The sequence below is a fragment of the Canis lupus genome, chromosome 18, assembly GCF_011100685.1.
Source record: "Canis lupus familiaris isolate Mischka breed German Shepherd chromosome 18, alternate assembly UU_Cfam_GSD_1.0, whole genome shotgun sequence".
Lineage (NCBI taxonomy): Eukaryota > Metazoa > Chordata > Mammalia > Carnivora > Canidae > Canis > Canis lupus.
Window position 1 is genome coordinate 52,635,118 of NC_049239.1, and position 22,761 is coordinate 52,657,878.

The 22,761-nt window shown below is 53.1% G+C and overlaps 2 protein-coding genes across 3 annotated transcripts; one reads left to right on the plus strand and one right to left on the minus strand.

Annotated features, from left to right (window-relative positions):
- The first annotated feature begins 6,702 nt into the window (after positions 1-6,702).
- NAALADL1 (N-acetylated alpha-linked acidic dipeptidase like 1) lies at positions 6,703-19,101 on the plus strand. The gene is made up of 18 exons (XM_038564013.1): positions 6,703-7,007; positions 7,099-7,271; positions 7,354-7,475; positions 7,806-7,928; positions 9,711-9,994; positions 10,080-10,184; positions 11,852-11,937; positions 12,067-12,186; positions 15,959-16,044; positions 16,127-16,190; positions 16,271-16,338; positions 16,584-16,675; positions 16,762-16,852; positions 17,422-17,503; positions 17,587-17,760; positions 17,836-17,923; positions 18,034-18,126; positions 18,662-19,101. The coding sequence occupies exons 1-18, from the start codon at positions 6,814-6,816 to the stop codon at positions 18,846-18,848; spliced, it is 2,232 nt and encodes a 743-aa protein (XP_038419941.1). The 5' UTR covers positions 6,703-6,813; the 3' UTR covers positions 18,849-19,101.
- Positions 18,880-22,522, minus strand: SAC3D1 (SAC3 domain containing 1). Of its 2 annotated transcripts, XM_038564018.1 has the most exons (3): positions 22,441-22,522; positions 21,632-22,212; positions 18,880-19,691 (listed from the first exon to the last, which is right to left on the minus strand). In XM_038564018.1, exons 2-3 carry the CDS (start codon positions 22,203-22,205, stop codon positions 19,189-19,191), a joined length of 1,077 nt encoding a protein of 358 aa, XP_038419946.1. In that variant the 5' UTR covers positions 22,206-22,212; positions 22,441-22,522; the 3' UTR covers positions 18,880-19,188. The 2 variants fall into 2 exon arrangements, with proteins under 2 accessions (XP_038419946.1, XP_038419945.1); XM_038564017.1 differs by lacking the exon at positions 22,441-22,522 and having other exon boundaries at positions 21,632-22,345.
- Positions 22,523-22,761: the final 239 nt, after the last annotated feature.

The window sequence follows — 22,761 nt, forward strand, 5'->3', positions numbered from 1 at the left end:
TGGGGCCGGTAGTGGGAGCTCCACGAGGGTCCAACACCAACACCTGTCACTCGCGCCCTGCACTGATGGAACTCTTCCCGCCCTGGCCTGCAGATGGCTGCCTGAGGTCTTAGCTGAAGCAGAGAGAGAAAGGGAGACAGGGAGAGAATTCCCACACAACTAGACAGGGAGCGTGCTTCAGGTTTGTTTTGTGAGGAAGACAATGGAGCCAGCAAGATGACAAAACCAGTGTAAAGGAGGATATAAGAAATAGGCATATATGACAATATATATGTAGTCAAGGGAAAAAACAAAAGAAGTCCTGAAATAAGATTGATAAATTAGATAAAAATTGGTCAATATCCTATGGAACAATTTTTTTGTTTTTTTAAAGATTTTATTTATCTATTCATGAGAGACACACAGAGGCAGAGACACAGGCAGAGGGAGAAGCAGGCTCCCCATGGGGAGTCTGGTGCAGGACTCGATCCCAGGACCCCAGGACTACTACTTGAGCCGAAGGCAGATGCTCAACCACTGAGCCACGCAGGTGTTTCCTGAAATGAGTTTTTTCAAAGCCCCATAACCCAAAGGGTGATAATATATGCTGGGCACAAATCCTCTAGGAGGACATGGGAAGGACAGTGGCCATCTTTCTGCCCTTGCACCCGGTGCAGGGGACACGACGAAAGGTTGGAAATTCAGCCTTGTGGCCCCCCTCAGACCTACTGGGACTTCCACTACACCTGGTGCGATCCTGCCAGGACCACTAACTACTAACAGATTTTATTGGTGAAGGTTTGGTTTGGTCACAGCTGCAGGCTGAGCAGAGCTGAGTCTGACTCAGCAGCCACCTCTGGCAGTTCTCTGCCCTCCCAGCCTGTGTGCTCTGGGAGTCCCCACCACTGGCTTCCTGACCAGCTCTCCACCAGGGCAATCTTGTCATTTCCCTGAAGGGGATCATCTGATCCTCAGACCCAGCGGGGATCTTGGGACAGATGGCTAAAGGGTTAAATCAATGGGGACCACTTAAGGACTTCTACCAACAAGGCTGAGTCCTAAGCATGTTTCTGTTTTTTTTTTTTTTTTTTTCTAAGCATGTTTCTGATTGAACCTGCTTCCTCTAAAAGCCTCCAGGATTGGGGCACCTGGGTGGCTCAGTGGTTAAGCCTCTGCCTTCGGCTCAGGTGGTGATCCGGGAGACCCGGGATCTAGTCCCCCATCAAGCTCCCTGTACGGAGCCTGCTTCTCCCTCTCCCTCTGCCTGTGTCTCTGTGGCTCTCATGAATAAATAAATAAAATCTGGGGATGCCTGGGTGGCTCAGCGTTTTGGCACCTGCCTTCAGCTCAGGACGTGATCCTGGAGACCGGGGATCGAGTCCGACATCGGCTCCTTGCATGGAGCCTGCTTCGCCCTCTGCCTATGTCTCTGCCTCTCTCTCTGTGTCTCTCATGAATGAATAAATAAAATCTTTAAAAATAAAAAAAAATAATAATAAATTTAAAAAATAAAAATAAATAAATAAAATCTTTTTTTTTAATAAAATCTTTATTTATTTTTAAAGATTTTATTTATTCATGATAGACACAGAGAGAGAGAGAGAGGCACTGACACAGGTAGAGGGAGAAGCAGGCCCCATGTAGGGAACCCGACGTGGGACTCGATCCCGGGACTCCAGGATCACGCCCTGGGCCAAAGGTAGGCACTAAACCGCTGAGCCACCCAGGGATCCCAAATAAAATCTTTAAAATAAATAAAAGCCTCCAGGATCTCGGCCTGGGGCAGCAGGCATATGTAGCTACATGAATACAGGAAATGGAGTCTGTTCCAGAGCCTTCTCCCCAGGTGACTCGTAACCACAGAAGTGCTGACTGATGCCCCAAAGGCCCCGGCCTTGTACTGACTACCAGAGCTCAGTCCCTACAGCCATTCCTGTGGACACAGCATCCCTCCAGTCCTGCTGCCCCATCAGGAAGGCCCTTTCAAGGGAAGGTCCCACAGCAAAGCTACCAACACAGGCATGTGCGAGTGCACACACACACACACACACACACACACACACTTCCCCAGAGCTGCTAGTCACAGCAGGCTGCTGTGTCAATCACAAGCTATGCCCAGATCTTCCAGTCCTCTCTGTCATCAAGGCATGGAAGCGGGGTTAGCAAATCCCCCTCCCCTGTCCCCATGATTCTGTTTCTTGTGAGGGGCAAGCACGATGCCTCACCCTGCCCTGAGGCAGAGAGCTGGTGCAGCTTTGTGGACAAGAGGCCCCCTCCTGGGCACTCATCTCGGCTCCGCTGTGTGCAGCCTGTGTGACCTTGACTGAGTGACCGCGTGTTCTTTTTTGTCTGTAACATGGGGTTAATTGCAGTGCCCACCTCAGAGGCCCTTCAGAGGACTAGTGACCTAATGCGGGCTTGGTGAATGGTTGGCATTGCAGTGAGTTTTGGCAATTTGCCGACACTCCCTGGAATCCAGCTAGTGGATCTACCCAGGCCTCCACCCTGGCTTCAGAGGCCCCTGGAAGCAGGGGTGAGGTGGGGTGGGGTGGGGTGGGCAAGGACCCCAGCAGTCTCCCAACTCTTGCCCAGCCTAAAGGGGCTGCTCTCCCTGCCTGAGAAGGTGGCCTGATCCTGCAGCCTGGCAGCAGCATCCTCTAGAAACAACCTGCTCCAGATTCCGCATCACCATCTTGTGAAGGCAGTCGTGTAACGAAGTCCCCTCCCCGCCCATGGCTGGCTCAGCAATCCCACTGGGGCTCCTTCAGATGGAATCTGTTTCCCAGGTGTTCTGAGGCCACCTTTTGAATCCCTTGAGGTTGCACCTGACACACCTTAAATCCGAGACAGCTGGAGCATGAGTGCTTGGTGTTGAGGAGCTGAGCTGAGAAATCAGCTTCTCATCCATTTGACAGGCATTTGCTGCATGCCTCCTGTGTGCTCTGTTCTGGGCTCTGGGGATTCAGCGGTGAATAAAGTAAAGACCCCTACCCCAGTAGGACTTCCGTTCTAGAAGGGGAGACAAGAAATAATGGGTAAGTCAGATGGTGACAAATGCGATGAAAAAAAATGGAAGGAAAGAGGGAAGAGGGGCAGCCCAGGTGGCTCAGTGGTTTAGCACCTGCCTTCAGCCCAGGGTGTGATCCTGGAGACCCAGGATCAAATCCCACGTCGGGCTCCCTGCGTGGAGCCTGCTTCTCCTTCTGCCTGTGTCTCTGCCTCTCTCTCTCTATCTCTCTGTGTTCTCATGAGTAAATAAATGAAATCTTTAAAAAAAAAAAAAGACGGAGGAGGAAGCCTGAGGGAGGTTTACGTAGAGCAGCAGGGAGGATCTCTTGGAGAAGTGACATTGGAGCAAAGATGTGGAGGGCCTGAGGGAGGAGCCCTGAGGATGACTGGGGGAACAGTGTTCCAGGAAGCTGGAGCAGCAGAGTGAGAGTAGAATTGCCCTCTAGAGACAGGGAAGAGTGAGCAGACCAGGACCAGGGAATACAGCGGGATTGCTGCGCAGTGCTGAGGGCCTGTTTGAGGTTTGAGATCATAAATTTATTCATTCATTCGTTCATCCATTCATGAGAGACGCAAAGAGAGAGGCAGAGACACAGGTAGGGGGAGGGCAGGCTCTCTGCAGGGAACGCGATGCAGGGCTCCATCCCAGGACCCCAAGATCATGATCTGAGCTAAGGGCAGAGAGTCTCAACAACCACTAGGCACCCAGGCATCCCAGGGTCATAAACTTAAAGCAAGACCAGTGAGATCTTGTGACTCTGCAGGCACATTAAGAGTCAAGGGGTACAGGTGCAGAGTGGGCAGAGAGTCAGGTTTCTTCCCCCAGTGAAGGGGGCTAAAGCAGAGAGGACTGGGGGGTGGAGAGGCTTTGCAAGGAGCTGGGCCAGAGGGAGAAGAGGGAAAGCGGGAAGAGCTGGCACCGATGGATCAGGGGCCCTGTAGGGACCCCAGAACTCTTTCAATCACTAGGACCCATGAGCGAAGTAGGAAAAGAAAAGGAAATGCCTTTGCTACCTTCAGTGGTTTCATCAACACCACAATCTAGAATGTCCAGGGAGGGGCCTCACCACCCACCTAGCCAAGATGAGGAAAGGAAAATTTTTTTTTTTTTTTTTTTTTTTTTTTTGGGAAAGGAAAATTGACCAGGTTTGCGTCTGGCAGCACAAACACCAGCAGTGTAGACACCAGCTGACTCCAATAGCCTGAGCTGGAGTTCTCAGATGTCACACACAGATGTTACACACTCTTCTCCACGTCTCGTGTCCAGAACTTCCCGTGTCCCAGGGGCTAAATCCTTCCAGGAGGGGGCGGCGTGGGACCTCAGGATGGCATTACCTTGTCTGCTCCTCAATTTATCAACGGATCTGGATGTTCCTCCCACTGACGGCCTCCTGTGTCCTCAGGAATGTATGTGCCTCAGCCACACACACACACACACACACACACACACACACACACACACAGATGGGCTTCTGATAAGATCCAAGGTCATAAAAAGAAAAAAAAAAGATCCAAGGTCATATCCGGAACGTTGATCATCACCTGGCCCCAAACTGTGGTGTGCCTCCCTCAGGTCACTGATCACACTAAACCCCATCCATAGTCCTCCCATGCTAGCACACTAATCCTCCTGACCAGCAGCACAAGGGGAGTTGGACATGGGAGGGGGAGGGGCAGATGGCACCCACAAAACAGGGTTGTGAGCAGGAGTGGGGCTGCTCTGAGCATGGGCTGTGAAATCCCTCTCTCACACACACAGAGACACACACACACACACACACACACACACAAATGTACTGTGGCCTAACTCTCCAGGCATCTTTGGGAAAACCAATGGGCTGCAGCCTGGCTGGGCAGAGGTCCAAGGCAGGATAGACTATGGAGGGTAGGAGAACTCACAGCTTGAGCCCCAGGGACCTCCCCAACCCTGCCTGGCTCTATGGGGCCTGGAAAAAGCTCAGTAGTTGTACTGAGTACTTGGTATTTTCCTCTCCCTCTCCCAGTGCACCTGCTGGGTGATTTGCATGGATGGTCTCCCCCTCGCCTTCTCAGCCTGCTGAATGCCTTCTCAACCTTGGAAGATCCACTCAAATGTTCCCTCTTAGACTTTCTCATTCTCCCCACTGGGAACACACTGGTGGTCCTCCTTTTATAGGGGCACTTACCACATGGTTGAGTCCAAGGCCCGCCTGTTTCCCTGCTGGACTTGAATCCCTGCATCTCCCAGTGCCTGAATCTAGGCACCTTTTCCTCCTCAGGACCTAGCATGGGTCTTGCACAGAGATAAATGAATGGATGAAGCTTGCAGGTATTAGTGAAGGAGTGAATAATGGATAGATGGGAGGGTGGGTTGATAGGTGGATAGGAAGGGGGATGGATAAATGGGTGGGTGAGTAAATGGCTGGATGGGTGGATAGCTGGGTGGTTGGACAGATGAATACATGGACTGATAAATGGATGAATTGATGGATGGAAGAGTAGGTAGTTGAGTGAATGGCAGAGTGGGTGGATAAATAGGTGGATGGATGGATGAACAGGTGAATGGATTCCAGACAGGGTCAGGGGATGGAGGAAGAAATCAACTTACCAAGAGAAAGTGGGCTTTACTGGCTCTGACCTCTAGAACAGCCTCCCTCTCTAAGAGTTCCATATCCTCCCATAAGCTGGGCCCCTGCAGGATACACACAGAGAATTCTCCCGGAAGCCCTTTCTTCCTTTAAGTCCAGGCTTTGCCATTTTAGGGAGTCAGATGAGGCAGGAGTGGCTAAAATCTACTGAGCTCCCACTATGTGCCAGACACTGGGCTATATATTTCTATAGGTGTGGTCTTGTTGAATGAAAACAGCACCAGTTTTGTGAAATAGATCTGTTATCCTCATTTTACAGCTAAGAAAACAGGTTCAGGGAAGCGAAATCATGGCCTATGTCTAGCAAGGTGATGGCATTTAAGCTCAAAACCTGCTCAGGCAGCCAGGGCTGGGGATGCTGGAAATCAAATGACACCTGTTGTGCCCAAGATTGTGAATCCGAGAAACCACCAAGGAGCCGACACCGATGCAAACACACGAGGGTTGATTTACAAGCTCGAGCTTGGGTCCAAGTGGACCCGACACAGCAGAGCAGGGACTTGGACCCTGAGGTGGGTTTCAGCTTAGTTTTAAGGACTGGTCTGGGGGACCTCCAGAAGGGCTGGAGCAATTCCTCAAGTTCTGTTTACATTTTGATATGGGGCCTTCAAGGGCATTGAGCTCTGTTCTCATTCTAATAGGGGCTTCCTGCCCTTGGCTTGGGCTCTGTTTTTATTATAATATGGGGCTTTCTAGGACATTAAGCTGTAAGCTGTTTTCTTCCTGTAACTTAAGTAAGGTAAAGTTCAGCTCTTCTTCACAGGGGCCTGGGATGGCTGTACTTGTGATAACGCTGAACTTAAAGTGGAATGGCCTTAATTTTCTCGGCCTCCACAGCACCGAGGAGACAGAGGTGGGGATAGTAGGGAGCAGGCCCAGTCTTGCTCTGAACAGGGGTCTGAGTTCCCGTTCTAGCTCGGCCTGTTTTACTGGGAGATCTGGCTGAGACCTTGTCCCTCCCTGGATCTCAGTGTGTCTGTGTGCACTTGACTCCCCAGGGAGTCCCTTCCAGGTAACTGCTCAGCAAAAATCGAGGTAGATGTAACTGCTCCTGGCCCTCCCTGCAGGATGCTCCCTGACGCTTCCTGACTCTCCCTGACAGCTGGAGGCCAAAGGGCAGGGCCACCCACAGGGTAATGGTTAACTAGACCAACACTCATCTGTAAGGAGTGACTCCAGCTTCCTAAGACTCCATAGGATGAAGTGGGTGAATGTGCTTGGGGGGATAGTGGGGGCCGCTGCCCTCTTAGGGCTGGGGATCATCCTGGGCCACTTTGCCATCCCCAAAGGGTCCGATGTACCAACTCCCAGCATCTTCCAGGACCTGGATCTGGAGATCCTTGAGAGCATCATGCAACAGCTGGATGCCAGCAGGATCCGAGAGAACCTTAGGTGAGATGGCTGTCTCCTCTCCCCTCTGGTGGGCCAGAGAGGCCTCCCTAACCCTGGTCCTGGCCGTCCTGTCCTTCCTTCCACCCTACAGAGAACTCTCCAGGGAGCCTCACCTGGCCTCTAGCCCCCAAGATGAGGCACTGGTGCAGCTGCTGCTGCAGCGCTGGCGGGACCCGGAGTCAGGCCTGGACTCAGCTGAGGCCTCCACCTATGAAGTATTGCTGTCCTTCCCCAGCCGGGAGCAGCCTAACCGCGTGGCTGTCGGTGAGCTGCTGCTCAGGATTGGGGATGCCTGTGGGGGGGGGCAGCTGCCAGGCCCAGCCCTGACACTGCTCCTCCTCCACAGTGAGTCCCACTGGGAATGTCCTCTTCTCCTGCCGCCAGAGCGAACAGAACCTGACTGGGGAGCAGGGGGGGCCCGATGTGGTACCCCCATACGCAGCCTACGCTCCCCCGGGAACCCCACAGGTGGGCCTGGAACATCCTGCCCTCCACCCCAACTCCTCCCTTCCTGGCCCAAGAGCTTACCCTGCCCCCCATTCCTCCATTGCTACTCCTGTTGCCCATCACCTAGTCATTCTACAAATACTAATGGCCCCTACTCAAGACCAGGCCTGCTTCAGGGTATCTGGACATGGAGAAAGCCACGGGTGACTCTCTTCCTGGGGAGCTTACAAGGTCTGGATGAAGTGGGAAAATAGAATCCAAATCCATCATCCCGCCACTCAGCCTCCCTCTCCTTTCCTCACTCCCTCTTTTCTGGGCCTGGCTCTAAGGACCACCTCCTCTTGGGACTAGGGCCTCCTGGTCTATGCCAACCAGGGAACAGAAGAAGATTTCATGAAGCTACAGGCTCAGGGCATCAAATTAGAAGGCACCATCGCGCTGACCCGATATGGGGGCACAGGACGTGGGGCCAAGGTGAGCGGTAGTCCCCAGTGCAAGCAGCCAGGTGGGGTGGGGGAGGGGGCGGAGCAGCATTGGGTGGGGTGTGGAGCCCTGGGCTAGGCCAGAACAGGCGAGCTGGATTTGTGCTGTTACCATTGGATGCCTCCCCTGACCCCACAGAGCCTGAGGAAATAAATGCATCAGGCAAAATTTTCAGCTTTTTTTTTTTTAAAGATTTTATTTATTTATTCATGAGAGACAGAGAGAGAGGCAGAGACAAGGCAGAGGGAGATGCAGGCTCCTTGCAGGGAACCCAGACTCCATCCCGGGACTCCTGGATCACGCCCTGCCCTGTGCTGAAGGCGGCACCAAACCGCTGAGCCACCCAGGCTACCCACATTTTCAGTTTTGATATGCTGGGAGTCTAACTAAAACTTTTGACTAAGTATTTCACATCTGTAGTTTTTTTAAAAAATGTGTGTGTGTGTGTGTGTTTTCTTTTAATTTAAGAAGGTAGAGACTGAGAAAAGGGAATAGAGAGTGTTTAGTGAAACTACAGAGTTTCGGGTTTGCAAGTAGAAGACGTCAGTGGATGGTGGTGACAGCAGTGCAATAATGTGGATGTCTTTAATTCCTCTGAACTTTGTGCTATAAAATGGATAGGGCAGTAAATTTTATGTTATCTGTATTCAATGAAGTACCCATAATAAGAGCTGAAAAAAAAGAAAAGAAAAAAAAAAGAGAGAGAAGAGGTGTGGTGGAATTATACAGATTATAGACTTCCCAGTTAAAAAAAAAGTCTAGAGTTGAAAAGTTTTCCTGCAATGCCATCCTCCAAAGAGGTAACTACTTTTTTCTTTTTTTCTTTTTTTTTTTTTTTAAGTTTATGGGTGATCTACCCACAGTTACTTTTGGAAGAAGCACATATAAATATATATTTTTATTTCCCCTTTTTCTATAGAAGCAGCATACTATACCCACTGTTTCAAGCTGTGCTTTTTTTCACCGTAATACGTTCTAGAGATTATTCTTGATTGGTACATAAATTGTGTCCTTGTTCTTCCTTTTTTGATGTACTCTTTTATTTTTATTGTGCTAAAATATACCGACATAAAATTAAGACCAATCTAATCATAAAATAAATCTAAATATATAATGTAAGGGTGTTATGTACCTTCACAATGTTGTGCAACCATTACCACCATCCATTCCCAGAACTCCTGATCATTTCAAATGAAACTCGGTGCCCATTAAATACTCACACCCCCACTTCCCCACTTCTGCCTCGCAGGCTCCCAGTAACCTTTGCCCTCTTTCTGAAGGCTGTATGAATGTGTCTGTTCTAGAAATGTCACATAAGATGAAGCACACAGTTTGTCTTTTTGTGTCTGGCTTCGTCACTGAACATAATGTTTTCAAGAGCCATCGATGCTGTGTCAGAGCTTCCTTGCTTTGGAACACTGAGTAATAGTCTCTTGCACGTTGGCTACCACATTTGCTCGTCCACTCCTTCTGTCGGTGGACACTTGAGCTGCTTCCACCTGTTGGTTCCTGTGAAGGTGCTGCTGTAACCACGGGTGCAGGAGCACACCCTGCCTCCGTTTCCCTGCCTCCCGTTTCTGTACCAGCCACACTGATAAGCATCGCCAGCCTATGCCCCAGGGTCGTTTGCAAGCAGTGCTGCAGTGAAGGATTGGTATGAATATCATCTTGCCTGTAGGAAGACAGATCTTTTACAGCGAGGAAGGAGGCAGGGAACAGGACCTGAGCCCACCTCCCCCTTCCCCTAAACACAGCCTCATCCACCTCCTGCAGGCTGTCAACGCCGCCAAACATGGGGTCGCTGGGGTGTTGGTGTACACGGACCCCGCAGACATCAATGATGGGCAGAGCTCCACCAATGAGACCTTCCCAAACTCCTGGCGCCTGCCTCCATCAGGGGTGGAGCGAGGCTCCTACTATGAGTATTTTGGGGATCCCCTGACTCCGTACCTTCCAGCCAATCCCTCTTCCTTCCGCCTGGATCCAGATACTGTCTCTGGATTTCCTCCAATTCCCACTCAACCTATTGGCTTCGAAGATGCAAAAATCCTTCTCTGGTAAGCTCTGGTGCTCTGGGGGTTCCCTGCCCACCCTCCAGTGGCCGTCAACCGTCAATCCCCACATCCTTCACCTCCTCCCCAGCAACCTCCAGGGAGCCTCGGCCCCAGCTGCCTGGCAGGGAGCACTGGGTTGTGACTACAAGCTGGGACCTGGCTTCCAGCCAAATGGTGACTTCCCAGCAGACAGGTGAGGTGGGGCCCTCCTCCTCAAGGCTCCTTTCCTCTTCCCTTGGTAGGCTTCCCTGCCCATCTCAAGGCCTAGCCTTTCCCTTTCTTCTGTCTTCCAACTTTCTCGGGATACCTGTCCTGTCTTTGGGGAAGCCAGTGAAACAATTGCATGGCCCACAAGGCCCTGTGGAGTTTCACCCCCACTTCATCTATGACCTCCACTCTCCAGCCACCTCCTGTCTTGAACATGCCAAGTGCAAACCAAGACCTCTGCACTTGCTGTTCCCTTTGCCTGGAACACCCTTCCCTACACTCCTGCCATTCCTAACTGGGACCAACATCCTCAACCTGCCACCAGGTATCCTCTCACAGGTGGACTTGTTAGTGTCCTTCTCATGCCACTTCATCGCCTGCAGTGGCTTACTTCCTCGGGGTTTGCCTCTTTCAGGGGAGGGAGGTCCCACAAGAGCAGGGCTGTGTCCAGTCACTGCCCAGAGCCTATTATGATGCTGGCATACACTAAGTATCCAAAAAATACCTAACTGAGGCCATGAGAAGAACTGGAATCAGAAGAACAGGACTTGCTCCATTTTTTTTTTTCCCTGGTGAATAGAGTACATTTAATATTTCTGTGCTGGTCAAGCAGAACACAGGTGGGCAGTACACGGGGGAGAGGGGCAGAGGGCCCCCTCCTCTCAGGAGGGGCGGCTTGTGAAAGGGTGTATGTGGAGGGTTCTTGGGAAATAGTCCAAGGAGTCTTCTCAGCAAAGAGGCCTGGCCGAGGGGGATCCCTGAGTGGCTCAGCGGTTTAGGGCCTGCCTTCCACCCAGGGCATGATCCTGGAGTCCTGGGATCGAGTCCCACATCAGGCTCCCTGCATGGAGTCTGCTTCACCCTCTGCCTGTGTATGTGCCTCTCTCTCTCTCTCTCTCTTTCTCTGTCTCTCATGAATAAATAAAATAAAATAAAATAAAATAAAATAAAATAAAATAAAATAAAATAAAATAAAATAAAATAAATAAAGAGGCCTGGCAGGGGTACCATGAACATCCAACACACCCAATCCTCAGCCTAAGTTGGGGTCCCCCACAAGGGGTCTGTGGAGTCTTAGCATTTTTCTGGCTCCTTTGCTGGAATCCACACACCCAGCGTGATGGGGGACCTGGTCCTAGCCTGGGGTCTGGAGAGGTCCCAGGATGCAGGCAGGGTTGGGACTAGGGCTCAGAGCTCACAGCCCAAGGAAATGAGAACCCCTCGGGCTGTGCATCTTCTTTCCTCTGCCCTCCTTCCATCCTCCAGGCTGGCCAAGACCAGAGTCGGATGAGCAGAGCCCCCAGAAGCTCTTCTGACTCCCCCAGCTTCTCCTGACTCCTCAGGGTGGGGTGGAGGAAGGGTGGAGACAGGGTCTGGGCAGCTGACACTGTAAACTTTGCTTTGAAACAGTAACTTCAGTGGAGGAAGGGCTTCCAGCCTGAGGCCAGTGTGGGGAGCAAGGGGGAGCAGGGGGTGTGGGAGGCAGCACAGGAAAAAGCCAACAAAAAGTTTTGGGGTTTGCTCGCGGCTTAAGAAAGGTCTTTGATCACTGGATTAACTTTCTGGCCCTGGGCCTCAGTTTCCCCCGCACGGGGGGCGGGGGGGAGGGAGTGGGCAGGGCCAAGCCTCTGGTCGCCCCCTTGGCTCCCCAAGCCAGGTGAACGTGAGCGTCTACAACCGCCTGGAGCTGCGGAACTCCTCCAACGTCCTGGGGATCATCCGTGGGGCGGTGGAGCCAGGTGAGCGCCCCGTCGGGGCTCCCGGAGACTCCGGGCCTGTCTCCCCCCCCCACCCCCCCCCGCCCCGCCCGGCTGGCCCCACCCATCTCCCTCCTAACCGGGTCTCTGCGTCTCTGCTGCCCCCGCCAGACCGCTATGTGCTGTACGGGAACCACCGGGACAGCTGGGTACACGGGGCCGTGGACCCCAGCAGTGGCACTGCTGTCCTCCTCGAGCTCTCCCGGGTCCTGGGGACCCTGCTGAAGAAAGGTGAGGCAGCCCGGCCCGCGGTCTGGGGGCTCAGCGCAGGCGGGCACCCACACCTCGGGGTCCTGCCCCACCTGCCCGGCCTGAGGCCCTGGGGGCCGACCTGCGAGGACACGGCCCTGGCCTCGCTCAAGTGGCCCCGGGGGGATATGGCGAGTCGTGCAGTGGCTTCTGAGAGGCCTGTGCCCCTCCCGTGGAGTGAGGCCAGGTGCGGTTGTGAGAAGGGGGTGCCCAGGTTCTGCCTTCGGGGAGCTTCAGCCCAGTTGAGGCAGGGATTTAACTCAACATACATGCCTTGTGCCTACCATGTGCCAAGCCAGTTCTAGGTGCAGCAGACACCCCCCCCCCCCCCCCCCCGCCCCCGTGAACATCTGAGTTGCTGCGTGTATAGACAACTGTGGTCCCCGCTATTATAAGGAAAAATGTCCAAGGGGCTGTCCTGGTACAAGGCCCAGCTCAGGAAGGCCTCGCTCCGGAGCTGGCAGCTTGGGGTGAGGTGGTGATCCAGGTGGAGGGCAGAGCATGTGGAGAGGAGGGCCCGGACCAGGTGGCAGCCCAGCTGGGGAGTTGTGAGTTCAGTGTGAGGTTGGTGGGAAGATGGTGTGGGATTCTAATCAAAAGAGTGACATGATGGAGTCCTGATTGTAAACTCTTTCTCCTGTTCCAGTTGGGGAGGTTGTGAGGAGGCTGGCCCTGTGGCAGCGGTGGCAGATGGAGGATGGGGTGGGGGTGGAGGGATGGGGGGATGGAGTGGGGGCTCCTCATCCAGTCAGAGGCCTTGTCATCCTTAGGGCCAGGAGGGATAGTGTGTTTTGTACCAAGGAGGGAGCAGTGGGAAGGAGGTCTTTGGTGACAGAGGTAAGGGAGATGACAAGTGGAGGACTCCTGGATCCTTGATTTCTGGTTTGAGCAACCTAGTGTATGGCAGTAATATTTATGAAAACCAAATTAGGGGCAGCCTGGGTGGCTCAGCGATTTGGTACCTGCCTTTGGCCCAGGGCCTGATCCTGGAGACCCGGGATTGAGCCCATGTTGGGCTGAGCCTGCTTCTCCCTCTGCCTGTGTCTCTGCCTCTCTCTCTCTCTCTCATGAATAAACAAATAAAATCTTAAAAAAAAAAAAAAAAAAGGAAAACCAAATCAAGGTCAGAGAGCAGATCTAGGGGGAAGAATATGAATTCAGTTCTTCACAGGTTTTTTTTTTTTTAGCTTTTTAAAAATTGTTGTAAAATATGCATACCATAAAATTTACCTTTCTTTTTCTCTTTAAAAAACAATTTTTAAAAAAGATTTTATTTATGCATGCATGAGAGACATAGAGAGAGAGGCAGAGACACAGGCAGAGGGAGAAGCAGGCTCCATGCAGGGAGCCCGACGCAGGACTCGATCCCAGGTCTCCAGGATCACGCCCTGGGCTGAAGGCGGCACTAAACCCTGAGCCACCAGGGCTGCCCAAAATTTTATTTTTAATTTATTTTTTTTTTAGAGAGGGAGAAAGAGAGGCAGAGAGAGAATCCCAAGCAGGCTCCACTCCCAGCACGCAGCCCAACATGGGGTTCGATCCCATAACCCCTAGTTCATGACCCAAGCTGAAATTAAGTGTCAGACGCTCAACCGACTGAGCCACCCAGGCGCCTCTAAAGTTTACCTTCCTAACCATTTTTAAGTGTACAGTTAAGTGGCATTAAGTATATTCAGTGTTGTGCACCCATCACCACCATCCATGTCTAGAACTTTTTCATCTTCCAGTCCATGTAACATCTTAAAGTTACAACTATATAATTTGAATTGATACCCACTTAATCTCATACAAAAGTTCTACTTCTATAAAGCTCTGTCCTTCTCGTTTATGGTACTGATGTCACAAATTACATCTTTATACATGCATGTCCCTTCACATGGTGCTTTTGAGGTGCCTAAGAGACATTTCTCAGGGAGAGGGCCAGCAGGCAGTTGCAAGTGCTGGTCTCCAAGGTCAGGAAAGAGACTCTAGAGATAAACTGGGGAGTTGGTGGCATAAATGACATGTGAAACCACAGGTGTGGTTAAGATCAACTGATAATGGACTAGCTTGCGGAGAGAAGCTGGGCCTGTGGCTTTACCCCCTCTGGTAGTGTAGGAATTTCTGCCTCTATTGTTGTTAAAGTGTTTTATTTTGAAGTAATTTCAGACTTACAAGAGACTTGCCAAAATAGTACAAAGAAGCCAGATATTCCTGATATTAAGATTTTACCACCTTGGCTCTTTTTACATGGTTTTCTGGAGTGTTTGAGAGTTGCAGAGATGCTGCACCTTTACCCATAAACATATCACTGCGTATTTCCTAAAAATAAGGACGTTTTCTTTCATGGCCGCCATATAATGATCAGAATCAGGAAATTAACAATGTTGCTGATTGTTCTTATAATGACCTTTAGAACAAAAGGAAATTTCAGATCCGAGGGCCAATCCAGGATCACACATTGCATGTATGGTAGTGGCATGTGTCATCTGTAATAGTTCCTTAGTTCTTGTCTTTTATGATCCTGATATTATTTTGTTGAGTGTCCCTCAATTTGGATTCATCTGATTAGATACAGGTTATGCATTTGGGGCAGGAAAGAGTGTGAAAATTTGTTATTGCAAGCATATAATCCTTACATACTTTTACAATTTTCATTTAAAACAAAAAAACTAAGGGGCGCCTGGGTGATTCAATTGGTTAAGCATCTGCCTTTAGGTTGGGTCATGGTCCTGGGGTTCTGGGATCAAGCCCCGCCTCTGGCTCCCTGCTCAGCAGGGAGTCTGCTGCTCCCTTTCCCTCTGCTGCTCCCCCTGCTGGTGCTCTCTCTCTCTCTCTCTCTCAAATAAATAGAATCTTCAAAAATCAATCAATCAGTCGATCAATCAAAAGGCTGAGAGGGGTGTCTGGGTGGCTCAAGCAGTTAAGCTCAGGTCTTGATCTCAGGGTCATGAGTTTAAGCCCCATGCTGGGCTCTATGCATGGAGCCTATTTTAAAAAATAAAATGAAAATGAAAATGAAAAGCTGATAAATGGTCAAAGGTTACTGAGTTGGAGCTCAAGTTGGAAGCACAACTGGGAACATGTAGTGCTGTGGAAGCTGAGGGGTCTGGAGGACGTAAGGGGCAAGGGAGCCAGGGCTGCCCGGAGGTGGCTGGAGACCATGGCAAGAGCGATGTGGGCAGAGACTAGAGATGAAAAGGAGGCTGCCAGAGGCTGTGAGAGGCAGTATGGACCATTCGTTAGGGCCCTGGACCCCGGAGCCAGACCCTAGATTTGACCCTGGCTCTGCTGCCCACCAGCTGTGTAACTCTGGGTGAGTCATTTACCTTTTAGGCGGCTCAGTTTCAACTATGAAATGGAGATAAGGCTCTGTCCCTCAAGGTGTTGTTATAAGGATTGGATGGATAATGTATTATCACCGAGTGGAGAAGGTTGCGGGAGAATTCAGCTTGGGATTCCCGAAGGAGACCATTGGAGATGGAGGGTCCGGAGGTCTACTCAAAGCATACCTGTAAGGACGGGGAGGCAGGGCACTGGGGCAGAAGGGAGCAGCTGAGATTGGTATTGTGGGCAGTGTTGGAGCAGGGTCCCAGCACAGGTGGGAGGCTGGAAGGAGGATGGCACCTGGAGAAGGCTGGGCTGGAGAGGCAGCAGGACCTACCTCCTGTCGCTAGCTGCCTTGCCCAGGGGCCCTTCCTCCTCTCCGAGTCCCCAGAATTTCCTCCAAGCCACTCCTAGATCCTGACCTCCAGGCCTTTATCCTTCTCCCCAGGCACCTGGCGTCCCCGCAGATCAATAGTGTTTGCAAGCTGGGGGGCCGAGGAGTTTGGGCTCATTGGCTCCACAGAATTCACCGAGGTGAGCTGCCAGACAAGGTGGGCTGTGGAGAGGATCCCGGTGCTGGGCCTGGCCGGGCTCACGTCGGGCCTCCCTCCCGCAGGAATTCTTCAGCAAGCTGCAGGAGCGTGCCGTGGCCTACATCAATGTGGACATCTCGGTGTTTGGTACCTGGGGTGGATGGGCTGACTGGGAGAGGGGAAATGAGGGGGCGGCGGCCCGAATAGTCTTTCTGATCTTCCCACAGCCAATGCGACTTTGAGGGCTCAGGGGACACCCCCGGTCCAGAGCGTCATCTTTGCGGCCTCCAAACAGGTGAAGGGGGGTGGGGTGGAGAGGATGGTCCCTGTGGGGGGCAAGAGGGGGCTGGGTGGCTCAAGGGGTAATGGAGGGGAGGCACGGGTCTGGAGCTGGTACTTATTAGAGGGGCTGAGGCTGGGGGCAGGCCTTATAGGACCCACAGGCCTGTGCATAGGATGGAGACTTGGGTGGGCCTGGTGGCAGATGCCTCTTGGGTCTGGGGAGGGGTCAGCCTCAGACTGAACTCCCCTCCGGGTCAGATCCCTGCACCAAGCCTGGGTGGCCTCAGCATCTATGACAACTGGATCCGGTATTTCAACCGTAGCAGCCCAGTGTATGGCCTGGTCCCCAGGTGAGCCCATGGCCAGGGCTGGGGCCCTGAGAGAGGAGGGCAGGCTGGCCCAGCACCCTCAGCCTGACCATCTTTCCTTTTTGCAGCCTTGGCTCTCTGGGTGCTGGTAGCGACTATGCACCATTCATTCACTTCCTGGGCATCTCCTCCATGGACATCGCCTACACTTATGACCGGGTGAGTGGCCACCCTTCTGTTCCCCAGTCCCTTCCTCTCTTAAATCCTCTCTAGTGCAGACTGAGTCCAGCTCCACCACTCATTAGCTATGCTCCCTGGGCTGTTTCTCAACCTGAGGATCTCTTTATGCTCGCCAATGCTATTTTATTAAATTTAAGATACTACTGAATTTAAAATACAACACTGTGATATGCATTATGAGGGGTGTGTGTGACACACTGCCAGTTAGTTGGAGGATGACATTGACTTAAAAAGCATCCTGGGCACCTGGCTAGTTCAATCAGTGGAGCATGCAACTGTTGACCTTGGGGTCAGGAGTTCAAACCCTATGTTGGGTATAGAGATAATTTTAAAAAAGAAAATTTAAAACAAAAGAGGAATTCTGATTCCAGAGATCTTAGTTTCCTCCTCTGTAAAGTATGAATTCTAGAACCTATCTCATGGATGTAGCATTCCCATGTTGTAGAGTTCACTGTTGGTACAACTCCGACTTCTCTCTTTTTTTTTTTTTTTTTTTTTTAACTCCGACTTCTCATCCCAAGCCTGTAACCTTGGCCTTATTCCCCTAGAGCAAGACCTCAGCCAGGATCTACCCCACCTACCACACAGCCTTCGACACCTTTGGCTATGTGGACAAATTTGTGGACCCTGGTGAGGAATGGGGAAAGGGGAATCCTGAGTCTGGGGAAGGATGGGCTGAAGACTGAGCCCTGGCCTGGTCACCCTCCCTGCAGGCTTCAGCAGCCACCAGGCTGTGGCCCGGACAGCAGGGAGTGTGCTTCTCAGGCTCAGCGACAGCCTCTTCCTTCCTCTTAACGTCAGTGACTATGGAGAGACGCTCCGAAGTTTTCTGCAGGCTGCCCAGCAGAACCTTGGGGTCCTATTGGAGCAGCACAGCATCAGCCTGGGTATGGATCCCCCTTGACATGGAGGTACGGGGAGCCCTGCACCTCCAGGGCTAAGATGCTGGCTATTCCTGACAGTACCTCTGGTGACTGCAGTGGAGAAGTTTGAGGGGGCAGCTGGGGCCTTGGATCAACGCATATCAGCGCTTCAGAAGGCCACCCCTGAGTGAGCAAGGGCACCAAACAGATGTCTGGGAGGGTGGCATCCAGGGCAGGATGCAGGCTGGCAGCTGGGCTGCTAGTTCCAGGGTGATGAGATGGTCCTGCCATTTCCAGCCCCCTGCAGGTCCGGATGCTCAACGACCAGCTTATGCTCTTGGAACGGACCTTCCTAAACCCACGAGCCTTCCCAGAAGAACGCTACTACAGGTGAGCCTGCTCCAAAGTTCTTGGGAAGTGCCATGGGGAGAGGCTGGGCAATGGGCACCCATCTCAGGGAGGAGAATCTTTTTTTATTTAAAGATTTTATTTATTTATTCATGAGACACACACACAGAGGCAGAGACACAGGCAGAGGGAGGAGCAGGCTCCATGCAGGGAGCCCAATGTGGGACTCAATCCTGGGACTCCAGGATCACGCCCTGGGCTGAATGCAGGTGCTAAACCACTGGGCCACCCAGGGATCCCCTGAGGGAGGAGAATCTAATAGTTTTGGTGGCCTTTGCTGTTAGCTGGGGAATCACGCTCAAAGGATGGGAGGCAAATCAGTCAAGGTCACCTTGGGACCATAACCTAGATCTCGCAGGGCCATTGCTGTAAGGTCCCCAGCTTTCAGAGACGGTGGGGAGGCATTTTATACTTTATACTGCCTAGCTGTATACAGGACAAGAGCCTGTTCCAGGCTGAAGCTCCTCTCTTCCCCATTTCCCAAATGACTTTGCTTCTCCCCCATATTTCCTATCAGCCATGTGCTCTGGGCACCCCGCACCGGCTCCGTGGCCACATTTCCAGGCCTGGCTAATGCCTGCTCCAGGGCCATGAACACAAGCCTTGGATCTCCCGCCTGGGCTGAAGTGCAAAGGCAGCTCAGCATCTTGGTGGTGGCCCTGGAGGGCGCAGCAGCCACCCTAAGGCCTGTGGCTGACTTCTGACCCCAGCTCCCCACCATCCTTCATCTTAACCTTCTCCCACTCCAGTTTTTTTTTTTTTGGGGGGGGTGTTATTTCCCAGTCTCCCTTGATGCCAATTTGAGGACAATCATAGAACCCTATCAAGCTTCTGAGGCAACAGCTTAGTCCCAGTACGGCTACTCTGAGCTCTTTCCCCCCATATGGCTATCATGTCTCAACTCCTCCCTGCCCTCTCCCAAATAAATCAAGCATAGTTATAGTCCCTACAAAACAAGTTCCTTTTATTGTGTAGGAATTATGAAAAAAGAAACCTGAGTGCTTGGATCCAGTCCTGGGCTCTGGGAGAGTGCACAGCTCCTCCTCATGCTGGGGACTTGGGTCTGTCCACACCCTCATCTTCCTCCTCTGCCATGACCACCTCCTCCAGGGTGCGCCCTGCGAGTTTGCTCCCTACCAACACTTTGCAGGTCCCAGCAGGTGGCAGCCCTTCCTCAGTGTAATGACCCCTGAGAAACACAACTCTTTCCTGTCCATCCAAGGGCAGTCCGTGGGCCTGGCACAGGTCCCGTGCCTCTTCAGGCCCATCCAGGGCCAGCAGGTGGACTATGAAGCCCAGGGGCAAGGTCTGGCCTTTGGGGGTGCTCAGGGCACGAGCGAGGCGGGCCAGGGCTCCTCGGCGGGCGCGGCCGATGTGGCACCGCACAGCACAGCTCTGCAGGTAGGGCAGGATCCGCAGCAGGCGGAATAGGCGGGCGGTGTTGCCTTCGCGAAAGGCCGAGTCCACAGCCAAGGCCCTGCGCAGGGCCGGGCAGGAACGCAGGGCATCAGGCAGCTGTAGAACCTCGTGAAGGGCCTCCACGGAGCCTGTAAGCGAGGTGCCCGGGTGAGAATTCCAGAGTCTCTCCAGGGCCCTGCCCGCCTGGCACCCCATCTGCTTAGGCCAACCCCCATCTACCCTCCCACCAGCCGGGGTCCTCTGCCTCGTCGCCCGCCTCGCCTGGCCTACCACCAAGCTCATCTCCAGCCTTGGCCCACCTACCTTCCACTCTGGGCGCCCCCCCCTGGGGGGGCCAAGTTCCCCTTAGGTCCCCTTTTCTCTATCAGCTGCTTCCTGAGCCTATTCTAAGCCCTTTCAAACAGTCTGAATCCTCCTAATAAAAGGAGGCATTGTTTTTGGATGAGGGAGACAGACCCAGATAATTTCGTGACTTGTCAGAGACTTAAAGAGTTCGAATGTAGGGATCCCTGGATGGCGCAGCGGTTTGGCGCCTGCCTTTGGCCCAGGGCGCGATCCTGGAGACCCGGGATCGAATCCCACGTCGGGCTCCCAGTGCATGGAGCCTGCTTCTCCCTCTGCCTGTGTCTCTGCCTCTCTCTCTCTCTGTGACTATCACAAATAAATAAATAAATACCTTAAAAAAAAAAAAAAAAGAGTTCGAATGTAGTAGAATTCAATACAACAAAATTCAAGTTTTCTGACTTCAAACCCAGCCCTTTCCGCACTGCCCCAGGGGCTGCACAGATTAAGAAGCTGGCTCTACCACATCTTCCCTATCTATCTACCTGGTAAGGCCTTTGCTTTGAGGACATTCTGCCCCTACTTCCCTTTCAGGAGAATCACAGATACCGGAACCTTGGGCCACTTTTGTAAACTGAGGCTTCTGGCCCATTAGTAAGTTTTGAAATCAAGATCATTTTATTACAATAAAAAAAAATATATATATATATATAAAATAAATAAAATAAAATATAAAATAAAATAAATAAAATAAAAAAATAAAACTTATTAGAATGCACCATCCATCGATAGGAAGGATCTAATGTCTGAGACATTCATGGGCATATGTTCTTGGCTGCTTTGCAACACTGATGAAAGTCTTTTTTTTTTTAATTTTTATTTATTTATGATAGTCACACACAGAGAGAGAGAGAGAGAGAGAGAGAGGCAGAGACATAGGCAGAGGGAGAAGCAGGCTCCATGCACTGGGAGCCCGACGTGGGATTCGATCCCAGCTCTCCAGGATTGCGCCCTGGGCCAAAGGCAGGCACTAAACCGCTGCACCACCCAGGGATCCCGATGAAAGTCTTAAAAAGTTTGAAAATCACCAGGCCAATTTTTCCGTTCCAACTCCGTCCTCTCCACTTTTATTAGGAAAAAAAAAAATTGAGACCCAAATAGGGGAAGGGACAGGCCAGAAGGCCCACGTCGGGGATTGGTGGGTGTTGCTCATTAACTCTACCCATTTAGAAGTTAGGGGGACACCTGGGTGGCTCAGCGGTAGAGCATCTGCCTTTGGCCCAGGGCGTGATCCCAGGATGCTGGAATCGAGTCCCACATCGGGCTCCTTGTGGGGAGCCTGCTTCTCCATCTGCCTATGTCTTTGCCTCTCTCCCTCTCTCTCTCTCTGTCTCTCATGAATAAATAAAATCTTAAAAAAACAAAACAAGGGATCCCTGGGTGGCGCAGTGGTTTAGCGCCTGCCTTTGGCCCAGGGCGCGATCCTGGAGGCCCGGGATCGAATCCCACGTCGGGCTCCCGGTGCATGGAGCCTGCTTCTCCCTCTGCCTATGTCTCTGCTTCTCTCTCTCTCTCTCTCTGTGTGTGACTATCATAAAAAAAACAAAAAAAAAACAAAACAAAACAAACAGAAGTTAGGGATAGGAGGGAGCTAATGGTGAGACTCTAAAGCTTCTCCTTCCTTCCTCGGCCTCCACTGTCCCCGTGGAGGCACCCTCCCCTCCCCTAAGTAACCCCCGCACCCCCGCACCCCGCCGTCCTGCCGCCCCGACTCGACTCGACTCACCCAGGTTATAGAGCAGAAAGAGACCCTGGAAGGCGGCCTGGCGGGGACGCGACCCGGCGCCCTGCGCGTAGCAGCGCCGCAGAGAGCCGAAGCCCTCCTGCACCTGGGCCTGCAGCAGCACCGGGTCCGCTGGCCCGCGCGTCCCGTCGGGTCCCAGCCGCGCCACCACCGCCAGCAGCACGGCCAGCGCCGCCTCCAGCACCGCCGCCGCCTCGACGCCGTCCGCGCCCTGCAGGGCGAGGTCCAGCCGCACCGCGCGCAGCCTATCCGCCACGAAGCTGGCCACCTCGGCGCGGGATGCGTCGGCGCGCTCGGCCACCTCGCCGGCCAGGTAGCGCACGGTGGCCAGCAGCACCCTCGGCGGACGCAGCTGGCTCGGCAGGGGCCGCGCCTTGCCGGCAGCCGGCCGTTGGTACTCCTTCACGGCGCGCCGTGGGTCCGCGCGGGGCGGGTCGCTGCGGCACCCGGGCGCCACCTCGAAGCGGTGCAAGCGGCGCTCCTTTTCGCGCTCGGCGCGCTCGGCGGCCGGGCACATGTCTGGGCAGGTACCCACGGGCAACTCGCAGCCGGGCATGGGGGCGCTGAGGGGAAAGGACAGGCTCTCAGCATCCCCGAGCCGGGGGCAGCCACTCGCCCCATTGCATCCGAGAGCGGGCCGAGGCCGGCCGGGGCTGCAGCGAGCCGGCGGGGTGATCCCGGCCGGGCCCCGCCCCCCGCCCCGCCCCCCGCCCCGCCCCCGCAGTCCTCTCCCCGGGCTCGTCCCCTCCCACGAGGCCTGGAGCGGGCCTCCCGAGACACCCGCGTCGTACTTCACGCCGCCACCTCCGACTCAGGCGCCTACTAAAGGCTCCATGATGCACTGCGCGCAGGCCACGGAGCGTCCCACTCCCATGATGCACCAGCGAGCAGCCCCTCCCACGCACGACCAATCACCTTGCCGGAGGGGCGGGGCCACGCCCTCCCGGGCTTCAGCCCGCGGCCCTCGCGCTCAGCCTTTGGGCGCCGCCCGCAGTGGGTAACCGGAACCCGCGTTCTGCTTCCTCCTCCCCGTCCCCGTCCCCGGATAGCCTGGTTCAATTGGCCTCACTGTCACTCTCTACTACTCCTTTCCCTGGAGACTATTCTCCCCA